We start from the raw sequence: 21,080 nt of genomic DNA, 5'->3' as shown, positions 1-21,080 counted from the left end.
GGGATTCTTCTCTTTACTGCTCCCCTAATCTGTGTTAGCCTGACTTGGATCATTGCATCTTTGAAACTGAGTGAGAAATTGTAGATTAAACCATAGTTCGGACCCTGAATGTATTATTGAATATGGTAGTTCACTGCAGAAGTGAGGGAGTGCTGAATTGTCTAAGGTGCTGACTTTATGCATTGATGCTAACTCAAGCTCTAGGCTGTGTTTGGCTGATGGTGGAGAAAGAAAAATAGCAGCAGCAAAGTACTGATATTTCCCCCCCCCCCAGGCAAAAAGCATCTGCACCCTCCACTGAGCACTCAAGTGTGCAGCAAAACATCAGTAAAGACACAGACTTGCAGTACCCCACAGACTAATTGTTCACCCTGTATTTGACATACCCCAAGCTCTCTTACTCCATAATAAGGGAAGAAAGAGATGTCCCTGTTTCACAGCGAGAGGGGAGACATAACAAAACAGCTCGCAGATCTATGGTGTTAAAAGTCTGTTGCATCACTTTTTCTGAGCTCTGTGCCCAAAGATTTCAGGCCTCTGGGCACACAATCAGCAGCCAGCTCACTGCTTTCGATCTTCCCACAACACACCAGGCGATGGCACCGGCCTTGAATCCACCCACCTCCAGAGCCATGAAAATCTGGCACCCTGAAGGCGCACTGGTCTTCTAGGCCACGTCCTTGGCGTATCGAAAAATGGCCAGTCATGAGGCCCTGAGAACAGGTCCCATTCCTGCAGAGAACCTAAGTCAGCTTGAAACTCCAGGTCAGGGTCTTCAGAAGAACCTTGAAAACGGAAAAAAAAGAGATATTAAAGATAGAAATAGAGCTGTTTCTGAAGATACAAGCAAAGGAGTTGCAGTTGGGTGGCATCATCCGATTCCACCCTCCGTTCAGGGAAGTTGATGGAGATAAGAGAATGCAGATGCTGGAATCTGGATCGACAGACAATTTGTGAGAGGAACTCAGTGGGCCAAACAACATCTGGAGGAGGGAAGAATTTTGGTGTTTCAGGCCCTGCTTCATGACTCGAGAGTAAGAGGTGTGATGGCCATACAAAGTTGAGAGAGGAGTCCAAGGCAATTGGAGAGGTGTAAGATGACAGATGAGAGGTGTAATTGTCAGACTGTGCCAAGTAGAGGAGGGGAGTGGGGAATAGAGCTGGGGATGATAATAGATGATTAGTTAAAAAGGTTAAGATGAGGCTGAGTTAGAGAGATAGGATGTGAGCTCTGTCTGGGCATCTGAAAGACTGTCAATGGAGTGATTAAATTTGGAAGTAATCAAGAGGCCTCTATAGCTACTATCAGTGCAGTGTTAAGGTCAGTCATTGGTTGCTAAATTGCTTGGGATAACATGGGAATATACTGAGATCATTTATAAATCGTTCTTCTAATTTGCAGAGGGTCTTGAACCATTTTGTATTATATTATGAGAGATTTTTTTCCCTGCTTCCTACAAGCCCAAACATTTTTTTGTGTATTTAGTCAAAACAGCTGTGGTTTTTCTATAGCTGTAATTTCTGAGTGGGATTGAGAATATTATTTGTCCTGTCAATCAGTGATTTCACTCCAGATAGCTGATTTCTGAGTCACAGAGCTACAAATGAGCATCATTAAACTGAACTTAACTTTTTGAGCAGCAAACTTCCCCTTAAGGAAGGGCATTAATCCCATTTTTCCCAGAAGTATAACATTTACAAATATATATTAATATGTTGCCATTCATATTATGAGGGTCCTTTTGCTTACAAGCTGTGCAATGTATCAGGAAAATTGATATAAATTTTTCTTCCATGTGCTTTCCATTCACAAGTCCAAGGGGTTTCTCATAGGTTCCAGCCCCACAATGTGCAATATCAGGAGGGTCTTCAGTTCTGCGTTTTGTGGAGATGACTGAGTTCAGTGAGTTCTTCAACACCTTGGAATGTTCCTGTCTGCAGTATTCAGTTGTGGTCAACTCCTTTTTGTGGGCAACCAGCAAGTTTTGGCCTGACCAGATTGCCTTGATAATCTTTCAGCAGCAGTCAATGTTTGTCTAAGTACGCTTCCCTGGAAACAGCCCATGGACCACAGAGAGTCCTATGAAAGATTTAGTACTTGGCAAATAAGTTATGAATAGCAATGTTCAATGTGTGCAGATGCACTTGATCAGACTACTGTTTCACTTTTAGCAGCAGCATGATGCAGTTTATGTTAGTTAATGCTGCTGCCTCACAGTTCCAGGGATCCGGGTTGTTGGGGGGTAATGGTTCAACCCTAACCTTGGCTACGGTATGTATATTCTTCTGTGACAACAGCTTTCCTCTGGGTGCTCCAAATTTCTCCTGCATCCCCAAGGCATACCGCTAGGCTAATTAGCCAAAGTAAATTGCCCCCAGCGCAGGTAACCGGCAGAATGATCGAACAAGAAATTGGTGGGCTTGTGAAAGAGGAAAGGTTGCAACAGTGCAGGGGTTTATGATATGGGAAAGTGTGACTGCTCTTCTGAGAGTCATGTGGGCTGAATGGCCACCTTCTTTGTAGTCTGTATCGCTGAGATTTTCTTTGTCACTGTATCACTATAGTATTGTTTGCCAATTCCCCTTCATCAGTTTTTGATGTGGATGAGGTTCACAAGGATACACATTAAATATTTTTAATATGTTATAAATGTTAGTTCAGATTGGCCCAGTACAGTAAATGATAGCTAATTAATGCAGATTTTATTTTCAAAATGTCATTTGCTTTTGGGGGAGGATATTGACCCTCGCATCCCACTTAATTTGCATTTTTATTGCAACAACAGAAAGGGTAGTTTACATTGGAGAACAGTTGATAATTGTGGCTGTATTCCAACCCCTTCCTCCACACAGTCAGCGAGCAGTGCGGAGGGAGCAGGAAAGGTCACTGTTGGCATTGGTGAAGTTGAGGGCTGGTTTTGGAATTTCTGCCGGCTCTGGGGAGTTTGAAGCTACTCCAATGCATAGGTGCCTCATCATCGTCACAAAATGTCCGCTCCCAATCTGGACTTTAGCTATTATTAGAATGAGGCATTTGGCTATCTGAAAGTGGCACTTTTAGCTGCCACTTTAGTGCTCGACACTTGGTTTACATCAGAATAAATGAGGTTTTAGGCTGGTTTGGCTTCAATGAAACTAGACAAAAGAAACAACCACCACGGAACTGTAATCCAGAACCAACAAACAAATGTTGCATGACTAATGTGTTATATTTTTACAATTGTAATTTAAAGTTTTAATGGGCAATGGCAACAGATTTTTAATTTTAGCATTTGTCAATTGAACTCCAGTTTTCTTTCTGAGATTTTGAAATACTTTCAAGAGTCTCAGTTCCTAGCCTCATGTTAAGAGAGAGTTTGCTTCCTGGCTGCCAGACTCTTCAGATTTGTTGCAGTTTTGCTCCCGGAGTTGTCTGGACTTCTTTATATAAGAAGATGAAAGATGAGTGAAAGGACAGTCAGTAGTAATAGTCGGCTGCTCAGTGGGCCTGTGCAGCTACAACTGTTGCATGCTGCAAGGCCGCAGGGCCGCTCCACAGGACTGACTTTAAACACGGAAATGTGGGCGGGATGTTGAATTGCAGCCAGCTGGGGCCCTCTGGGACGCACACCTTTCAGCTGCTTGTTTGAAATAAGTGATAACATTATACTTCTGCAGTCCCCATGCCAATTTTTTTTTTAGATTCATGAAGTTCCACTCTTGTCCATAACATAGTATTTAATTATTTGGTGCACCTCGCAGAGAAATGCTCTCTTTTTATATATAAGTGGTACAAGTTTACTGTTAGGATAAGTCATTCATCCTTTCAAGCCTATCTCATTCAATTCGACTGCGGCTGAGCCGTGTTAATTAAATTTCCCAAAATTTGCGCAGGAGGCTACTGTGTCCAAATCTTGGGAGCTGTTAATTTTTGGCACGAGTACAGTTGTTTCTTGGATTTATCTTGCATGGCTACAAATGTACCATAGATTGAAATTCAGGACTGACCATTCAGTTAAATGGTGAACAAAAGTATATCTTTCATCCCTAATGACCTCTCTGTATTCCTTCCCCTTTACACCCAAATTTCTGAATTGCTTCTCTGGCAGTGGCTTTGTGGAAGTAGCAGTGCAGGTCTCCACAGAGTTGAAACAGTCTGAGGCTCTGCTCTTGGCATTGCCTGGGCAAGAACTTGATGTCAGTTGGAATGGGTTTGATGGTCCCGTTTCTCGGTTAGATACTGAAAAGTAGGAATTCATCTAATTTGTTGATAATGCCAATTTGGGTTGGAGGAAATGGGAGAAGGTACAGAAAGAACTGAGACAATATTTGTGGGTGAACAAAACCATAAGGCAGAAAGATTTTGCACATCAGAGCAAAACAGCCATGCATAGTGAATGGATTTAGGACGAGGCTGAAGTTAGGAATGACAATTGATTATTGGCCATGCCCACTCATCATTAAGTGACAGTTGAAGAAATCCAACAGAATACCTGGGTGCTGGATCTGTGGGGTACAAGTCTGAGGCTGAATGAAATATTTTAGTGATTTAGTCTTCCTGACCCTTAATGCTATGAGTCTAGCAATTAGATCACGTTGCACTGTTTATTTCTGTGTTACATGATTGAAAATATTCCCAAGCTTTGGTTCAGTGGGATCAGGTCTATCACCACTAGCATTCTCTTCCTGTACCAACTCAACTATCCCACCTGGCCTTGGTTGCGAGTTTGTGAAAATGGACAATGCTGGGCTATGAGTTTTTGCTGATAGGTTACAGGACCATGTGCACAACTGAAGCGCACACTGGGTGTGGCACTGCAATTTTGAGATGTTCTAAAACTTCTAGGTAAATATGTGCTGTTCTGATTTTACAGATACAAGCAAATATTTAAAAGGGACACTAAAACTTGATATACTTTCAAGTAATGAAGAACAATTTGACAATCTCGCAATTTTTCACCCGTAGCATTCGGGGTGACCTCATTGAAACCCTTCAGATGGTGAAAGGCCTTGATATGGTGGATGTGAAGAGGATGTGTCCTATGGTGGAAAGGTTTAAGACCAGAGGACACAGCCTCAGAATAGAGGGGGGTCCTTTTAGAATGGAGATGAGGAGTAATTCCTTTAGCCAGAGGGTGGTAAATCTGTGGAATCCTTTGCCATAGGCAGCCATGGAGGCCAAGTCTTTATGTATGTTTAAGGCAGAGGTTGAGAGATTCTGGATTGGTCAGGGCATGAAGGGATACCTGGGAAAGGCAGGAGACTGGGGCTGTGAGGAAAATTGGATCTGCCATGATGTAGTGGTAGAGCAGATGTGATGGGCCAAATGGCCTAATTCTGCTCAGATCTTATGGTATTATTTGATGATGAAAGTGAATAGGAGAAATAATGGAACAGTGGAGGTCAACCCTACGCACAGTTTTGGATCAACTAGGTATAGGTACAAGCTAATAAAGCAAAGTTTAAAACTGATATCAAGGACCATCTCCTCAAACATATTGTACTTGGCATAATCATCTGAAGTAGATAGAGAATATAAAGACCCTGGAATCATGAAACTGTTACTTCCTGTAAGAGGGATGAACTAGATGGACTGAATAACTCACTTAAGTTGAGAATCAAAGACATATATATTGTGGAATGGCTGGTGTTTGAATATAGGTCTTGATCAAATCAGGATTAGGAAGGTTCTAACTAGTGTTGTTATGAATTTCTCTTGAGCTTATTTTTTCTTACTAGATACTTTATCTGTTCTTGGGGATCATAACAGAGAACATGGCAGGCCAGTTTGTAAAATATACCCCGGTCATTGTGATTGGTTGTTTTTCATTCTGCTAAACAGTGACAGCTCCTGGGAACAGGCAATCAAGTCAAAAACCCTCTGTGTGTGAATGACCTTGTCATCTTCTGCTTCAATCCACTGGTCATCTGATACAATTTCAGAGTTGGCTACCAGACCAAATTCACTTGCAGCAAAACCAAGTTGTATTCTTTGGCAACTGGCCCAGTTTATCCTTGTCCCCCTTCTCAATCACAACTTTCTGCCCGAAGATGATGGAAGGGGAGACAAAATGTGCAGGCAAATAGGATCAGTGGAGAATAAGGTGGCCGTGGAAGTAGTGGAACAAAGGAACCATTTCAGTGCTTGGTGACTCTATAACTCTAACTAACATGCATCAGAAATCCCGGACTGAGCATAGAGCTAAGGCAAAGCAGAACCTGGGATTGTGGCAACAGTATTCCTTGATTGTGGGAACCAGTCGATATGTAGTACACTCTGTGTAGGCTATTCTGGCAGGTGGAGTCCCTATTGTGCACTTGTCCTGTGGCAGTCACTCCGTTAATTTCATGTCGCACCAGTGTTTCCTGTAATTTGTAATGACCAGTATGCACAGAAGTCTTGTGCTGTGCAATTTTTTTTGTGCCCAGAGATAATGTGTGCTCTGAATTTTACATACAGAGGTTTTCATTTTAACATCTAGCAAAACACTGCCAATAAAAATTTTGATCTCCTTTGGGATGGATCATTTTAGCTCTTGTTCATCTGCACTCTCACAAAACAAACGTAGCAGCTCTGTAGTGGGTAATGAAGAATCTTCTCGTCGGAGCTTGTGTACACCGTCCATATGTAATTTGCTTGCTAAATGATACTTTAAAAAGTAAAGTTTCCAAATATCATTTCTTCCCACTTGCAAATTCTCCAGTAGCTTGTGCATTGTGACAATGATGCTGATGACATCAGTTTCTGTATTGTACTTAAATATTTCTTGTAGCTGCATGTTCCTGATCTCATGAGCTTTTGGTGTAGCAGTTTCTACTGTTTCATTAAGCCATTCCATTTAAAATGAACTAGCAGTTCTTTTGTGCTCCATGCCCTTTGCTTCTTTGGAATTCGACATAGTAAATCAACAATTTCTCCAATAAAAAACAGTATAAATAAGGCAGTTCTAAAATCTGCAGACAAATCATTTCAAACTCCATGTAGTCAACATTGTCCACATCAGAAACCTGAAAAGGAAATGTGATTGTGTACAATCATGGAATATACTTAACTTGCCAATGAATTAGAGGTTGACAACCTTTTGTGTACAGTTTAAATTCCTCTTTTCACCCTAGTATCAAAAGATGAGTGCACACGGCTTCATGTACACCTTAGAGGGAACATTGTGTGGCACAGAAACAAGTTCTTCAGTCTACCTTGTCCAGGCCCTATCAAGCCCCTATCTGTGCTAATCACATCTAATAGCCCTCTGTGCTTCAGTAATTTCAGTTTGTCTGGAGATTGAAAATGCATTGGTCTATACAGATCTCCAGAGAAAGGGTGGAAATGCACCCAATGTGGCCATAATCCTAATTGCTATCATGCTGTGTTGATGCCTTAAAATGCATGCAATCACCATGATTCACCATGTCGTGCAATCCTATCTGACTCTGGTGTTGTGAAGTATGAACCTGTTCCTATGGCCATAGAACATCCCTTGTAACTGAACTATACTTGCCCCTTTCTGCTTAATCCCAGAACACATTTGTGCTCGTAATTTAGGCAGTAGGTTGCACGAGTGCCCTGAAGCTCTCTGGAGGAAGGAGACAATAAATCTTGAAGAATCAATCCTTGATCAAACTGTTAAAGTCATGTGGCCAAATGCCTGATCATCAGAACGTTCAAGCAAACACTAGCACTTTGATTGAGCAATGGCAAGAAGGGCACTCCTTGTTATTAACCTTCCTTGAACAGCCAGAGTGTGTTGCCATGTGTGCTTTACATTAGCAGCACTTTCACTGGGAATGAAACCGTTGGGAATACAGTTCTGGAATTCATGTTTTTCAAGGAAGTCTAGAAAGAGATGCAGGGGTCTAGGTTGAGGCTCATTCCAAAAACCGTTGCATCATAGGGCTCTGTTCTTAGGGATGTTTTACTAGGACCAATTGTAACAGCTGTTGGAAGATTATCAATTCAGAAAAAGACTGCCTGGAAGGAGATCCCATGGCTTAAAGTTGTGGTCTGGACACTCCATGATCCATGTCTATGTGCAGGGGTTTGCTTAGAGGATTAGTGAAGCTGCCCCAAAAGCTCTATATGGGGAAAGACCACAGTTGAAGACCCTTCACTCTGAGCCCTGATAAAGGGTCTTGGCCGAAATTGTTGACTGTTTCTCTGCGTAGATGTTGCCTGACCTGCTAAGTTCCTCCAGCAATTTTTGTGTGTTACTTTGGATTTCCAGCATCTGTAGAATCTCTTATGTTTGAACCATATGGTTTAATGCTCGCTTAAAAAGATTGTGAGTGGGTCGGGTGAGTTCCTGAGGTATCTGTAACTTGATTGATCTGTGTCTTTCTATATGTTTGCATGTTGTTTTATGTCTAGAGCCTGAAGCTTGCTCTATTTTGCTGCTCATTAATGCAGACATGAAGAGTATAGCTTCAGTGATGAACACAGTGTTGCATATTATGCTGTTTGTATATGATATTGTAGCACTGATGTCATACTTCTCCACAACAAAAGAACAGAAAAATGACTTGTCACTTGGGTTCTCAAAAGTATTTTCTTTAACTGCCTCAGTCAGATTTCAATATGAATCCTGGGCTAATTTAACAGCCTTCAGTAAATGAATAAATTTTAATTTTTCTGTCTGCCTGTTGGTGTAGATGTGGTCAGTCACGATGATAGAAATGTTGATGGACAGGTGAAAGCCAGTTACCAATGAGAGTCTGATCTCATTGCAAGAATGTTAGTTGCAGTGATTGAATAAATGTCCAGCATTTGCGAGGCTCTGTGTGCACTTCTATACAAAGCTCATTACTTGGAAAGGGGTACATGCTCATGAGTGGTGACATTGGGTTGATACAGGAAAGTTTCCAGAGATAATACTGGAGGAAAGTGAGCTGTCTTAAAAATACAAAGTGGAGAATTATCAAAGATGCAGCAAAGTGTGCAGAACAAAGGACTCAGCCAGAAACGTCGACTCTTTATTCATTTTCATAGATGCTGCCCGACCTGCTGAGTTCTTCCAGCATTTTGTGTGCGTTACTCAGAACAAAACTTAATTTTTGCTGATTAAGACTGATAGCACAGAATTTTGTTTAATCTAACTGTAAAACTTTCAGTTTGAGGAAATGAGATTTTTCAATCTTAGATATTGAAGTACAGGATTTAAGTTTAGTGTTTTGATTTTTGGGGCTCTTTCCTGGTGTAGAATTTAATAACAAGAGATTTTATTTTTCAAACCAACAGGATGCTAATTGTTAGCATTATAGCCAATAAGCTGAGTTGCTTTTTTCCCCCTTTTGTTTCTGGTTATTCTTTGAAATGTTAATTTATCTTTAAAATTCAAACCAGCACAAGTCCTGCTGTACCCTGGATTAAGTTGCTGGATGGGCTGAAGGCTGTAATGAGGTTATTGTGCTTTGTATTTTTGTTGCATTCTTTTATCAAATAATCATACGTCAGAGACAGTGGGAAAGCAGCCAGAGGACAAGTAACAAAAACTGTCTGTCCATGAAGGTTATGTAATATGTCTGAAAATGCAAGCAAGGTGTAAAGAAGGATTTCACTAAAGTTTTTACAATTAGTGTGTTATTTATAGAATTAACTATTTATAATACAAATATTTATCAAATTTATATTTCATCTGATTTGAAATCAGAATCCTTTAGATGTGAAGTAATTATATTGGGATGGGTGATCTATAGGAAAGTCTAAGGTCCAAGTGGAAAAAGTTGGTTCCTAATATTCTGAAGTGGGCTTTTAGAGAGGAAGAGAGGTTTATATATGGGGGGGGGGTGAGTATTTTATTCTTTGTCTGGCTAGTATCGAGCAATTGTGCAATAAAGGTGGGATTGATAGCAACAATGTAGTATGAACGTTGCACCTTTACCAGGTGTGTTACTGAATCGTACGAAGAACACAGAGGTAGCTTCTAGGGAATTTCCTGGACAAGAGAATGTTGGTGAGATGTAATAAAAGGAAGAATTAAATGTATGTTTTATGTCTTTCAGCATGTCCCAAAGCAGTTTACTGACAATTTTGAAATGAGTCATTGTAGAAACTTAGGAAGTAGCTAATTTGCAAATATCAAACTCTCACAAGCAGCAGTGTGATAATTGTGTGATAATTTGTCTTTAGTAATACTGATTGAGGGGTACACGTAGGCCAGCACACCGGGGATACATCCTCAGCTGTCTGAAATTACACTTTGGGATCTTTTACAATGACTTGAATGACCACATGAATTCTTGTTTTAACGTTTATTCAGAAAAAAAACATAGGGAATGAAATTCAGAGATTTGATTTGAGTAACTAAAGGCAAGGCCACCAAAGGTGGAGTAATTAAAATTGGACATTTCTGAGGGACAGAATGCGACCACAGAGATCCGTGATGTAGAGCTAAGGAGGTTTGAGATGTGTGTTTTTAGTTGGATCTTCATTCTATGCTTTTACCTTTTAATTAAAACTATCAATAAAGATTGGAATTTTGATTATCTGGCAATCATCGTTCACAATTGTAATTGGGATGTTTGCGTACACTTTCATACTGGGAATCTGGCTTTCCATGGAACATCCAGTTGAGATGTTAGATCTTTTGAGATGGAAAATATCACTTTTTGTTTAGTTATTAACGTGAGGGTCACAAGAGGAGTAAGGGCTTGGTGACTTTGGCACTTGGGATTAACCGACATGATAATGTAAAGTTTCAATTTGAGCAAATACTTGGATTTGCCTGCTGATCAGTGAGCGAGTCTGACTGACAATCAGGGCATTGGATTAGCTGCTTGGTTCGACATGATTCTGGTATAGAGTGCAGTCTTTTGGAGAGGGAAAAGCAGGATGTAGACGAGAGCACTTGACATAAGGAAATGAGCAAAAAAAAATGTGTAGCTCCTTTCAACATTATCTTCTGAGTTAGTCTCATTCTGTTCCACACAAATTCTGCTACTCTGTTAAAATTAGAAACTCTGTGCTTCTTAGTTTCAGGCTGTGAACTATTACTTAGATTGGTAACTAATGCCAGCACTCAGAGCACCTTCCCCCCTTGAGATTAAGTGCTCTGTCGGCTGTCCATCATTGTATTTTTAAGGAGCAGCTGGAAAATGTAGAGAGTGCAACAGAGGAATGTAAGTGAAATTGTAACTCTAGTGATGGAACAATCAAAGAACGGAACATATTTATTCAACTTAAATTTGCTGTTCATCCCAATCATTGTTTAAAAAGAAATACTTCGTCATTCATCACAGATTCCAAACTATCCCCAGGAAATACACTCTGGGTTATATGGATGGGATTTTTGGCTGGGGTGAATGTTAATTGACCAACTAAAGATCAGAATTCCACTTCAGTATTTATTTTGTTAGCTTTACATCAGCTGTTTCCTCTGGAACAGGATCTGAATGACTGAGTCCAGTGTGTGTACACAGTCTTGCATCATGCCAGTACATGCTGGCATAATGACAAATCCCTTATTTAATTTGTAATTGATTAAACTGTTTAACCAATTCATTTAGAATCAGTTTTAAATGTAGACCATTCTAAATCAGCTCTGATTGTCATTAAGAAGTATACCTGTACTCTACATCTGTGATTCAGTACATCGGAGTTCTGGCATGGGTTTGTGGGGCAGTACGCCTCCGAATTTGGAGAGTTCCTGACCTCAATGTTTCAAGTCCTTGGTTAAGATGTATTACCGTGTTCTTTGTTTTTCACATTTTAAGCTGTTGCTTACGGTTGAGAAATTATCAGTCCTTCAGCCACTTGATCCAGTGTTGTGGGGGTGAGAGTTGGAGTAGCATGTGCAGCTGACAGTTAGACTGTAGGGAGCACTGCAACTCAGAAACACTGAAATCAATTCATCACTGTTGACTGGAATGCCTTCAATTAGCTGGCAAAGACCAACCGGCAGGATGGTAGGCTTTGTGATGTTAATGCCTTAGAACTGAGCTTGGTGGTACATTTGTCCATGGAGGCAGCACTGCATCCTTCATTTGGTCATTTTGAGAATAAATCATTGACTTTTAAATGGTCAAATTAATTCAGAAGTCCCACAGCGTTCAATTTATGGGTTCTTAGGTGATGGCGGCAAGGCTTGAAAACATAAACAAAAATTTCCCAGATTCAAAATACATAGAACCTGAAAATGTGTAGCCTGTGTACACATCTTATCAGCGAGCCTAGGCCGAGAAGACCGGGGACACTTTTGTTGTGGAATCTGGAATTTTTTTTTTGATTCATTTTATTTAAATTGGGCTGGCTACAGTGAAAAGAGAATTTTGTATTTCAGGAAGCAGTGGAAATAAAACGGTGTTCTTATTGTAGTAATATTTCCCTGGAAAGGCACCAAAGACTGAAGAGCAGGTATAATTCTATCCAGGGTAAAAGGGAAAATTTTTTGCAATACAACATAATATGGTAATTTTGAAATTACAATGAAGTAATCATTTCAGTAATTTGTTGAACAATGTAACAATAATGATTTATTTATTGTAGATAAAGAGGATGTCATATTTAAAAACAATCTACAACAACCCAATAACCAAATGGGGACGTCAATACTGGTACTCAAAAGGAAGCAGGAATTCACAAAGGTGAAACTTTGGATGATCACAAAGCATTTTCACAATTCTGGACTTGGTCTTTCTATATCCATTCTCCCTGTGACCACGTGGATTTTCCCTGAGTGCTCCAGTTCTCTCCTACATTCCAAAGACGTATAGTTTAGTAGGTTAACTGGTCACCTGGGTGCAATTGGGCGGTGCAGACTTGTAGGACAGAAGTGCTTTTTACCGTGCTGTATCTCTACTTAAAAAATAAATAATGATTGAAAGATTTCTCTGGTTCTTGAAGCTTCACCCTCAGTTTTTTCCCCCTCAGCAACAGGAGAACATTTTATTTGTGTTTCTTTTTATAGTTACGTTAATGTGTTGGTGACCTTAGGAAGTCTTGCCATCAGAAAGAAGATTCCTGTTACTGAGCTAAGCATCTTTTCCTTTTTCTTAAGAGTTTTTCCAGCCCAAAGTTATTAGAAATCCTTTCAATTCTTTACAATATTCACCATCTTCATTCCTGAGTGCGCATAGTTTAGTAAGCACTTTAAATTTGATTTCTTATGACAAATGTGAAGATATCATCTGGGCATCTACTAGATACTTTCTGTGGGCACTTATTATAGTATTGAAAGCTGAGCTGTAGTCAATAAAGGCTAACTTGGGTGTCCAGGTGCCAGGGAGATGCCATTTGCTGTGGACCTCTCGGTGGTAGGCGAATTGCAGTGGGTCGAGGTTGTCTGGGAGACTGGAGTTAATGTGTGTTATGAGCAGCCTATTAAAGCACGTCAGAATAGTGGATGTCAGAGTCACTGGGTAGTAGTTACCTTGTTTTTCTTGGGTACTGGTGTGATAGTGATCTTCTCAAAGCTGATGGGAATCTTGTTTTAAAGCAGAGAAGGTTAAAAATGTCTGCAAGTATCTGATGTGAGCACAGCCTAAAGGCACAGACAGGGACCCTTTCCAGGCCAGATACTTTCTGCGGGTTTACTCTCCATAAGACTGCAGTGGTGACTGTTGGTTCCAGTGCACTGGAGGCTGTAGGGTGGTTGCATTCCAGTCCCCTTCATTCAGACTGTGCATAGAGTGCACTAAACTCATCAGGAAAAGAGCACTGTTGTCAGCGATGCTGTCTAGACCCCCATAGCTTGTAAGACCTGCTGTGCCCGAGGACTGGCCTGGGACTTTGGACTGGCATTGTGCATTCCTCCAATATTCCTGGGGGGGTCGTAATCTAGGAATGACAAGTCTAGAGCACTGTGAGTCATTTAATGACAGATGTTGGAGCAGTTCAGGAGGATGTTAATCATGACCTTCTGAAGGCCAGTAACAAAAGGCACTGGAAGGTAGTAAGGTGGCCTCTTCTCATTAGTAGATGGGTAGGGTGGAGGCAGGGGATATAGAATTTAAAGAAAGCTGCTGCTTTAAATATAACTCGAGGTGCTGCCTGATATATGGTGATTTATGAAGTGTGCCCTAACACTAATTGCTAATTCAACTGGCATAAGTTGGCTGGTTTGGTGCCAAGGCAGCGATGGATGAGAATGATCTGTGACATTCTTAGTGGGCACTTTATTGGACTGAATAGCCTCTTCTCTTTCAAGTCTTTGTGTTGCATGCTGCGGCATCTTATATAATGTTTGTTTACATGATGTATAGTGTCCATATAAGGTGGGAATTCGACCCAAACTCCACTGGAGTGAGGGGTATTTATCTGGTTTCTGTAATAGTGAAGAAGCCATAAATGGTGTGTGCTCTGTTGTATGTCATGGTGTAGAGCAGACAGCTGTACTGAAGAGCTACTGTAAAATGTTTTCTGGCAGCAGATTAACCAGAAAACCTTCTTGTCTGGCTAGAGCTACAATGTCACCAGTGTGCTCTGCACCATGGGAGAGTTTTAATCCAAACCTTCTGAAACATTTGCTTCTGTTACCAGGAACAGTATGGCCAGAGGTACCTGCTTCAATTTAGTTCAGATCTAAACATTATTCTAAGTTTAGAGTTTTCTTAATACAACAATGTGACTAGACTGCTCTGAAGGAAAAGGTGAAAACTTGTGGCTAACTGGGCTTGATTTTAAACACTTTCTCTCTTCTCATTTTTCACCGCTAATGATAGACACTTGTGCCGAAACCTCTGTTTTCCACACCCTTCTTTGCATACACACCTAGATGTTGAGTGTTGGTAGGTTAGGTAATCTTTGAGGACTTACAGTGAAACCTAGTTTCTTTAATTTAGTAGTATTTTTGGATCTGAATGTCCCTGGTGAGGTCAGCATTCATAACTCATTGCCCTTGAAGATGGGGGTGAGTCACCTTCTTGAACAGCTGCAGTCCTTCATTTCTTCCACTGTGCTGCAGAGTAAGAATTCCAGATTTAGGCCCAGCAATGAAGCAAAGGCAATTTATTTCCAAGGCAAGATTCGTGTATCTGAAGCCACTATGGTGGTCAAGGTCACAGTTAAGGGAATAGCTTATGTGAGTAACAGCAGTGCATTTTATAGATGGGGTGCTCTGCAGCCGTGGTATGATGGTGACAGAGGGAATGAAGGCTTATGGTAATGAGTGGGATGCCAATCAGGCTTTGCCCCAAGATGGTGCTTAGCACTTTGAGTGGTTTTGGAGTTGCACTTGTCCAGGCGAGTGGACAGTATTCTATTAAACCCTAATTTATGCCTTGAGAATGGTGAAAAGTCATTGGAGTTTGGGGTGATAAGTTAGTTGTTGCAGACCATCCATTCTTTGACCCGTTAGCTGCAGCTTTTATGTGCCTGGTACAGATGAATTTTTGGTCAATTATATAATGATAATATTGGTGGTGGCATTACTGATTGAGTACAACTTATCAAGGCTGGAAGTGTTTTGGTATATATAGTGAAATAGCTTGGGATTGCCATAATTTTTCGACTCTGAATTAATGTAAACAGTCTTTGTCTTACACTTGTTCATCATATAATTAACATAATGGAAATATAATGTGTGCAGGGGAACAAAAGCAGTATTGGGAGAATACCTGAATCACCAACAAACAACAGCTCCACCTACGATGTGTTTTGGTTAAAAGTAACAATACACTGTAAAATACTGTATTTGTGTTTTACCTTTTTTTAGGTTTGATGTAAGGCATAAGAACAATCAGCATTGTAGACTTATTCTGGTGCTAGATTTTTGTGATCAGTAGATGCTTTAAGGGATACGGGGAGAAGGCAGGAGTTTGGGTCTGAGGGAAATGGATCAGCCATGATGAAATGGTAGAGCAGACTCAATGGGCCAAATGGCCTAAATCTGCTCCTATAGCTTATGGTCTTTAAAAGTTTAATGCCATGCCTCTTTTTAAAGTTTTGCAACCAGCATCCTGAATATTCACAATTACCCTCAATTTTCAGTTCGTTGTGATAGACCTTTGCTTGTTTCATGATCAGCTTACCAATAAGTGGCATATGTTCATTCCATTTACGATACACGATTGAGATATTCCTTTTTCACTTTACACAATGGTTTTCTAATTTTTTTCATTAACCTGTCATTACATATGCTATCTGTGGTGCATAGAGACCTGCACATTGCCTCGAAACTTGCCAGAATCTTGTGTAATTTTCCACATGTGACATAATTTCAGCACTCAAAAAAAAATTCGGATTTTGGAGGCTTTGGAATTTCAGATAAGGAGTACCCAACTTGTATTGCTGAATATCATGTATGTGGTTAGACTCTCTGGGTAGGGATGGTCATCATTGTCTTGGACCTTTATAGCATTAATGTTACTTGCTACTTATTAGCCCATGCCCAAAAGTTGGTGTGTGCATGGCTGAGCAGCTCCATTTGCTGAGTAGGTACAGATAGAGTGCAACAATTCATGCAAATATACACACACAAGAACAGATGAAGGATTTTGCTCCAAAATGTCCATTCTTTATTTCCCTCCATAAATGCTGCCCAGCCTGCTGAGTTCAAAGTACATGTATGTCACCATAAAGTACCCTGAGATTCATTTATTTTCTTGTGGGCATTCATAGTAAATAGAAAGAAACAAAAGAATCAATGAAAAACGAGACATGACCAACAAGCAACCAAAGTGCAAAAGACAGTAAACTGCAAATACAAAAATAAAGGACTGACCAAATAAATAAATAAGTGAGCAATACATATCGAGAACACAAGCTGTAGAGCCTTAAACGTAAGTCCATAGGTGGCGGAATCAATTTAGTGTTGGGTGAGTAAATTATCCCCTCCGGTTCAAGGGCCTGGTGGTTGAAGTGTAATAACTCTTCCTGATCCTAGTGGCGTATGTCCTGAAGCTCTTGTACCTCCTTCCTGATGGAAGCAGTGAGACGAGAGCATGGCCTGGATGGTGGGGGTCCCGAATGATAACTGTTTCCTGTGACAGTGCTCCTCATGAACTTGCTCTATGGTGAGGCGGACTTTACCTGTGATGGACTGGGCTGTATCCACTTTTTATAGTTTTCTCCTTTCCAGAGCATTGGTGTTCCCATACCAGGTACACTGTCCACTGTGCGTCTATAGAAGCTTGTCAGAGTTTTAGGTGACTTCTAAGCGAGTAGTGGCGTGATTCCTCTGACATGACAACACTTAGGAATTTAAAATTGCTGGCTCTGATCCCCTGATGAGGACTAGCTCATAGAATTCCAACTGCTCCTGTAGTCAGTAATCAGCTCTTTGGTTTTGCTGATATTGAGCGAGAGGTTATGGCACCATTCAGCCAGATTTTCAATTTCCCAACTATTATGCTGATTCATCACCACCTTTGATGAATGTGGCCCACGAAAGTGGCATCGTCAGTAACCTTTAATGTGGGATGGGAGTTGTACTTAGCCTTGTAGTCATAATTATAAAGCAAGTAGATCGGGGCACTAAGCACATAGTCTTGTGGTGCACTTGTGCTGATATTGACTGTAGAGGAGATGTTGTTGCCAATCCAAACTGATAGGGGTCTGGAAGTAAGGAAATCAAGGATTCAGTTGCACAAGGAGGTATTGAGGCCAAGGTCTTGGTGCTTATTGATTAGTTTTGAGGGGATGATGGTAATGAATACTGAGCTGTAGTCAATGAAGAGTATCTTGAATTATGCATCTTCACTGTTCAGATGTTCCAGAGCTGAGTGGAGAGCCAATGAAATGTCCTGTGATGTTGGCCTGTTGTGACAGTAGGCAAATAGGAGCTCCTTGGGCATTGTTGTGCTGCATCGCTGACCTCGCAAGGCACTTCATCACAGTGGATGCAAATGCTATTGGACAATAGTCATTTTTTGGGCACTATTATAACTGAAGCCTGCTTGAAGTGAGATGATAAAGATATCAGTGAACACACCAGCCTATTGAATTACACAGGTGTTCAGTACGTGGCCAGGTAGTTCCTCCAGCGTTTTGTGTGTTTGCTTCAAGATTTCCAGCATCTGCAGTTTCTCTTGTGTTTCAAAGGTTCACGGGTACATTTAATGTCAGAGAGATGTATACAATATACATCCTGAAATGCTTTATCTTCACAATCATCCACGAAAGCAGAAGAGTGCCCTCAAAGAATGAATGATATTTAAATGTTAGAACCCCAAAGTCCCCCCCTAGCTCCCCTCTCTCCTGCGCGTAAGCAGCAGCAAGCAACGATCCCCTCTCCTCCTACTAGCAAGAAAAAAGCATTGGCACCTGCCACTGAACACTCAAGCCTGAGCAAAGCAGCAGTAAAAGCACAGACTTGCAATACCCCAAAGACTACTTGTTCACCTGGTATTCGACATACCACAGGCTGTTATGCTCCCTAATAAGGGAGAAAGGGGTGTCTCCGTTTCACAGTGAGAGGGGAGACATAACAAACAACTCGCTGGTTTACGATGTTAAAAGTCTGTTGCGTCACATTTTCCAAGCTCTGGGTCCAAAGATCTCCGGTCTCTGGGCATACAGCCTTAGATCTTCCATCTTACCTGACACCCTGATCTGCCCCGACACTGACCTTCGACCAGGGTCACAAGATCTTGGCCCTCCGAGGGCGAGCTGAGCTCTTAGGCTGAGGCCTTGGCGTGCTGAATAACGGCCAGTCGCGAAACCCCGAGAGCGGGTCCCATTCCCGCAAAGAACCGTAGTCAGTGTGTAACTCCAGCTCAGGGTCTTCAAAAGGACCCTGAAAGGGAAAAGTGGAGATATTAAAAATGTAAGTAGAGTTGTTTCTGAAGATGTGAGCAAAGGAGTTGTTGTTAGGTGCCATTAATCCTACTAAGCTCCTCCTCATGCAAACATACATTTCTTTGAGCAGAGGTGGTATAGTGGGGTAGCAGTTAGTGCTGCTGTCCCAGTTTCAAGGAGCAAGTTTTGATCCTGACCTTGCTGTTGTCTGTGTTAAGCTTTCCGTTTCTCTTCATAGCCACAAGGATTGCTCTGGTTTTTTCCACACCCCAAAAATGTGCCGGTATATTAACTGGCTACTGTAAATTCTCCGCTTGTGTAAGCTTGTGATAAAATATCAAAGCAGAAGTGACCGGCACATATGTGAGTAAATAAGTGGCGGCATTGTAGGGAAACTACGAAGGGGGAAGCAACTAGTGGGTCTGAGCTACGGTGACCCAGGTGGGTTGAATGGTATCCCCTATTGGAGCATACTATTAGCACATCAGATAGCAGAAGAAGTGAAAACTTTGCTTTATTATTTGTCTCCTTTACTGGTTTGTGAGTGGCAGACCCATTGTAGTGAATGATATCATCGCCATGATGAAGATGAACTACCCTGACGTTCATTGAGGCCAGTGCTTTGTTAGGTAATGTTTGGGTTACTGTATTCATGCACTGAGACATAACTGAACGTAGTTCAGAGCTGTACTGTGTAAGAGCATATGCAGATTCCACTCTCCTCATGCTTGCCATTTAGAAATGACCTGTCGTAAGGCACTGATGGATTGTCTGTTAAGGAAGATTGCATGAGTGTAATGGGGCCTGTTGCTTCTTTGCTTTGGGCCGAAAGGAAACATTAAGACTTTAGAGCAGAGAGGGAGAATGGCAGTAGAGGCATAAATTTGGATTTCAAAGGCTGAATTTCAAAATTCAGCCTAGTACCTAGTTTTCACAAGTAAAATTTGAAAAATAGGCAGATCAGTGTCCCAAGAGATTTGGGGAAAAAGGAGCATGGGCCAGTCTATTACATTTAAAGCATTTTGTTTTCATTGATGCAATGTATTGGATGTTTGTGATAGTTGCAGTAAAAAGTCTGTTCCTCTCTAAAACAACCGTTTGTAGTTCAATGTCACAAATCCACAAAATTTGTGCTCATTCTGTTGATTAATTCGCTACCTTTATGGTACAATTTTGCTTTAAAATACCCCACAGACTGTGAATGTTGTGGTTTGTGATCATGCCTGAGTGACAGCAAATCGCTTGTCCTAACCACTGTGGGTCACTTTGGGATGCTATGACTACAATGCTTGCAAACAGAGGAAAGGACAGTTTGTGAGTGTGAAGAATGAGTATTGGAGAATGGAGTTGAGACAAATTAGTAACCTCACTTTCTTCTCGTTGACTATATATTTTTTTTATTCAAGCCAACTAAATCGAATAGTTCCAGACACAGTTTTGATTGTCCTTTGGATGCCTAGGACTGACTAATTCATCTTAGCACACAAGATATAGAAGTAGGATGAAGCTATTCTGCCTGCTCTACCATTCCATGAGATTATGGCACATTGCCTGTTTCCTGCATTAATCCCATACTCCTCAATTCCCTTAACATTAAAAATCAATCAGTCTGAGTCAAATACTATCAATAACTGAGCATCCTGCAGCCCTCTTGTTTAGAGAATTCTGAAGATTCACTATCATCCTGGTGAAGGAATGTGTTCTAGTATCAGTTCTTAAAGGCTGACCTCTTATTTACTGATTGTGACCCCTGGGTGTAGGCTTGTCAGCCAAAGCAAACATCGACATTGCATCCACCCTGTCAAGCCCTGTTTAAAAAAAAAATTGAGATCACTGCTTATTTTTCTAAATTCGAGAGCTTAGGCACCATCCTCATATAACAGATCCTCCATCCCAGGAATCAGCCTAATTTATGATGCATCTCTACTGTGAAAATTCCAAATTAGCCAATGTGAAAATCTTTCCTCTTCAAGTAGAATGTGTCATGGGGCATCCATGCAAGAAAGCAGGTCAAAACATGTTTATTCTCATTAATTTGATTGCTTTAAATTGGTTGAGTTTTTCAAGACCAGGACATTAACCTCTACAGTATATGTTAATACGTGGCAAAGTTTTTCTTTCCATTTAGTTTCTATTGCAACAGTGCTTTTTGTCTTTGACAGATTTCTGATGTTTCTTATGTTGCTGTTTCTTGCTACATTTAGAATGGGACAGAATACTTCTTTAGAAAGCCTATGCACAAGCTGGAAAAGTGAGTATAAATGGTTTCCCATTCACCTTACTGCACCCCCCCCCCCCCCACCCTCAACCCAAGAACCTTCAGCTCTCCTGTGTTTTAAGCTAATTTGTTATTTAGATTACTGAAAGCAGACACAGGCGTTGTCCTCTCCTGATACCACCCTCCCATGTTGATGACATCATCAGTCCATCAACA

The 21,080-nt window shown here is 41.0% G+C and overlaps 1 protein-coding gene across 3 annotated transcripts in view; it reads left to right on the top strand.

Moving 5' to 3' along the window:
* bcl11aa (BCL11 transcription factor A a) overlaps positions 1–21,080 on the top strand; it is a 182,320-nt gene that overhangs the window by 27,464 nt on the left and 133,776 nt on the right. Inside the window, exon 2 of one of the 3 annotated variants that reach the window (XM_059985996.1) lies at positions 20,851–20,897. The exons of the other annotated variants lie outside the window; for them this stretch is intronic. Coding sequence (XP_059841979.1) covers positions 20,852–20,897 — 46 coding nt within the window. The 5' untranslated portion in view covers position 20,851. The remainder of the gene's footprint in view (positions 1–20,850; positions 20,898–21,080) is intronic. 3 annotated transcript variants of the gene reach the window in all.

Source organism: Hypanus sabinus, chromosome 12, assembly GCF_030144855.1.
Source record: "Hypanus sabinus isolate sHypSab1 chromosome 12, sHypSab1.hap1, whole genome shotgun sequence".
NCBI lineage: Eukaryota > Metazoa > Chordata > Chondrichthyes > Myliobatiformes > Dasyatidae > Hypanus > Hypanus sabinus.
The sequence above is the reverse complement of the archived record's forward strand: the minus strand, read 5'-3'. Positions and strand labels throughout refer to the sequence as shown.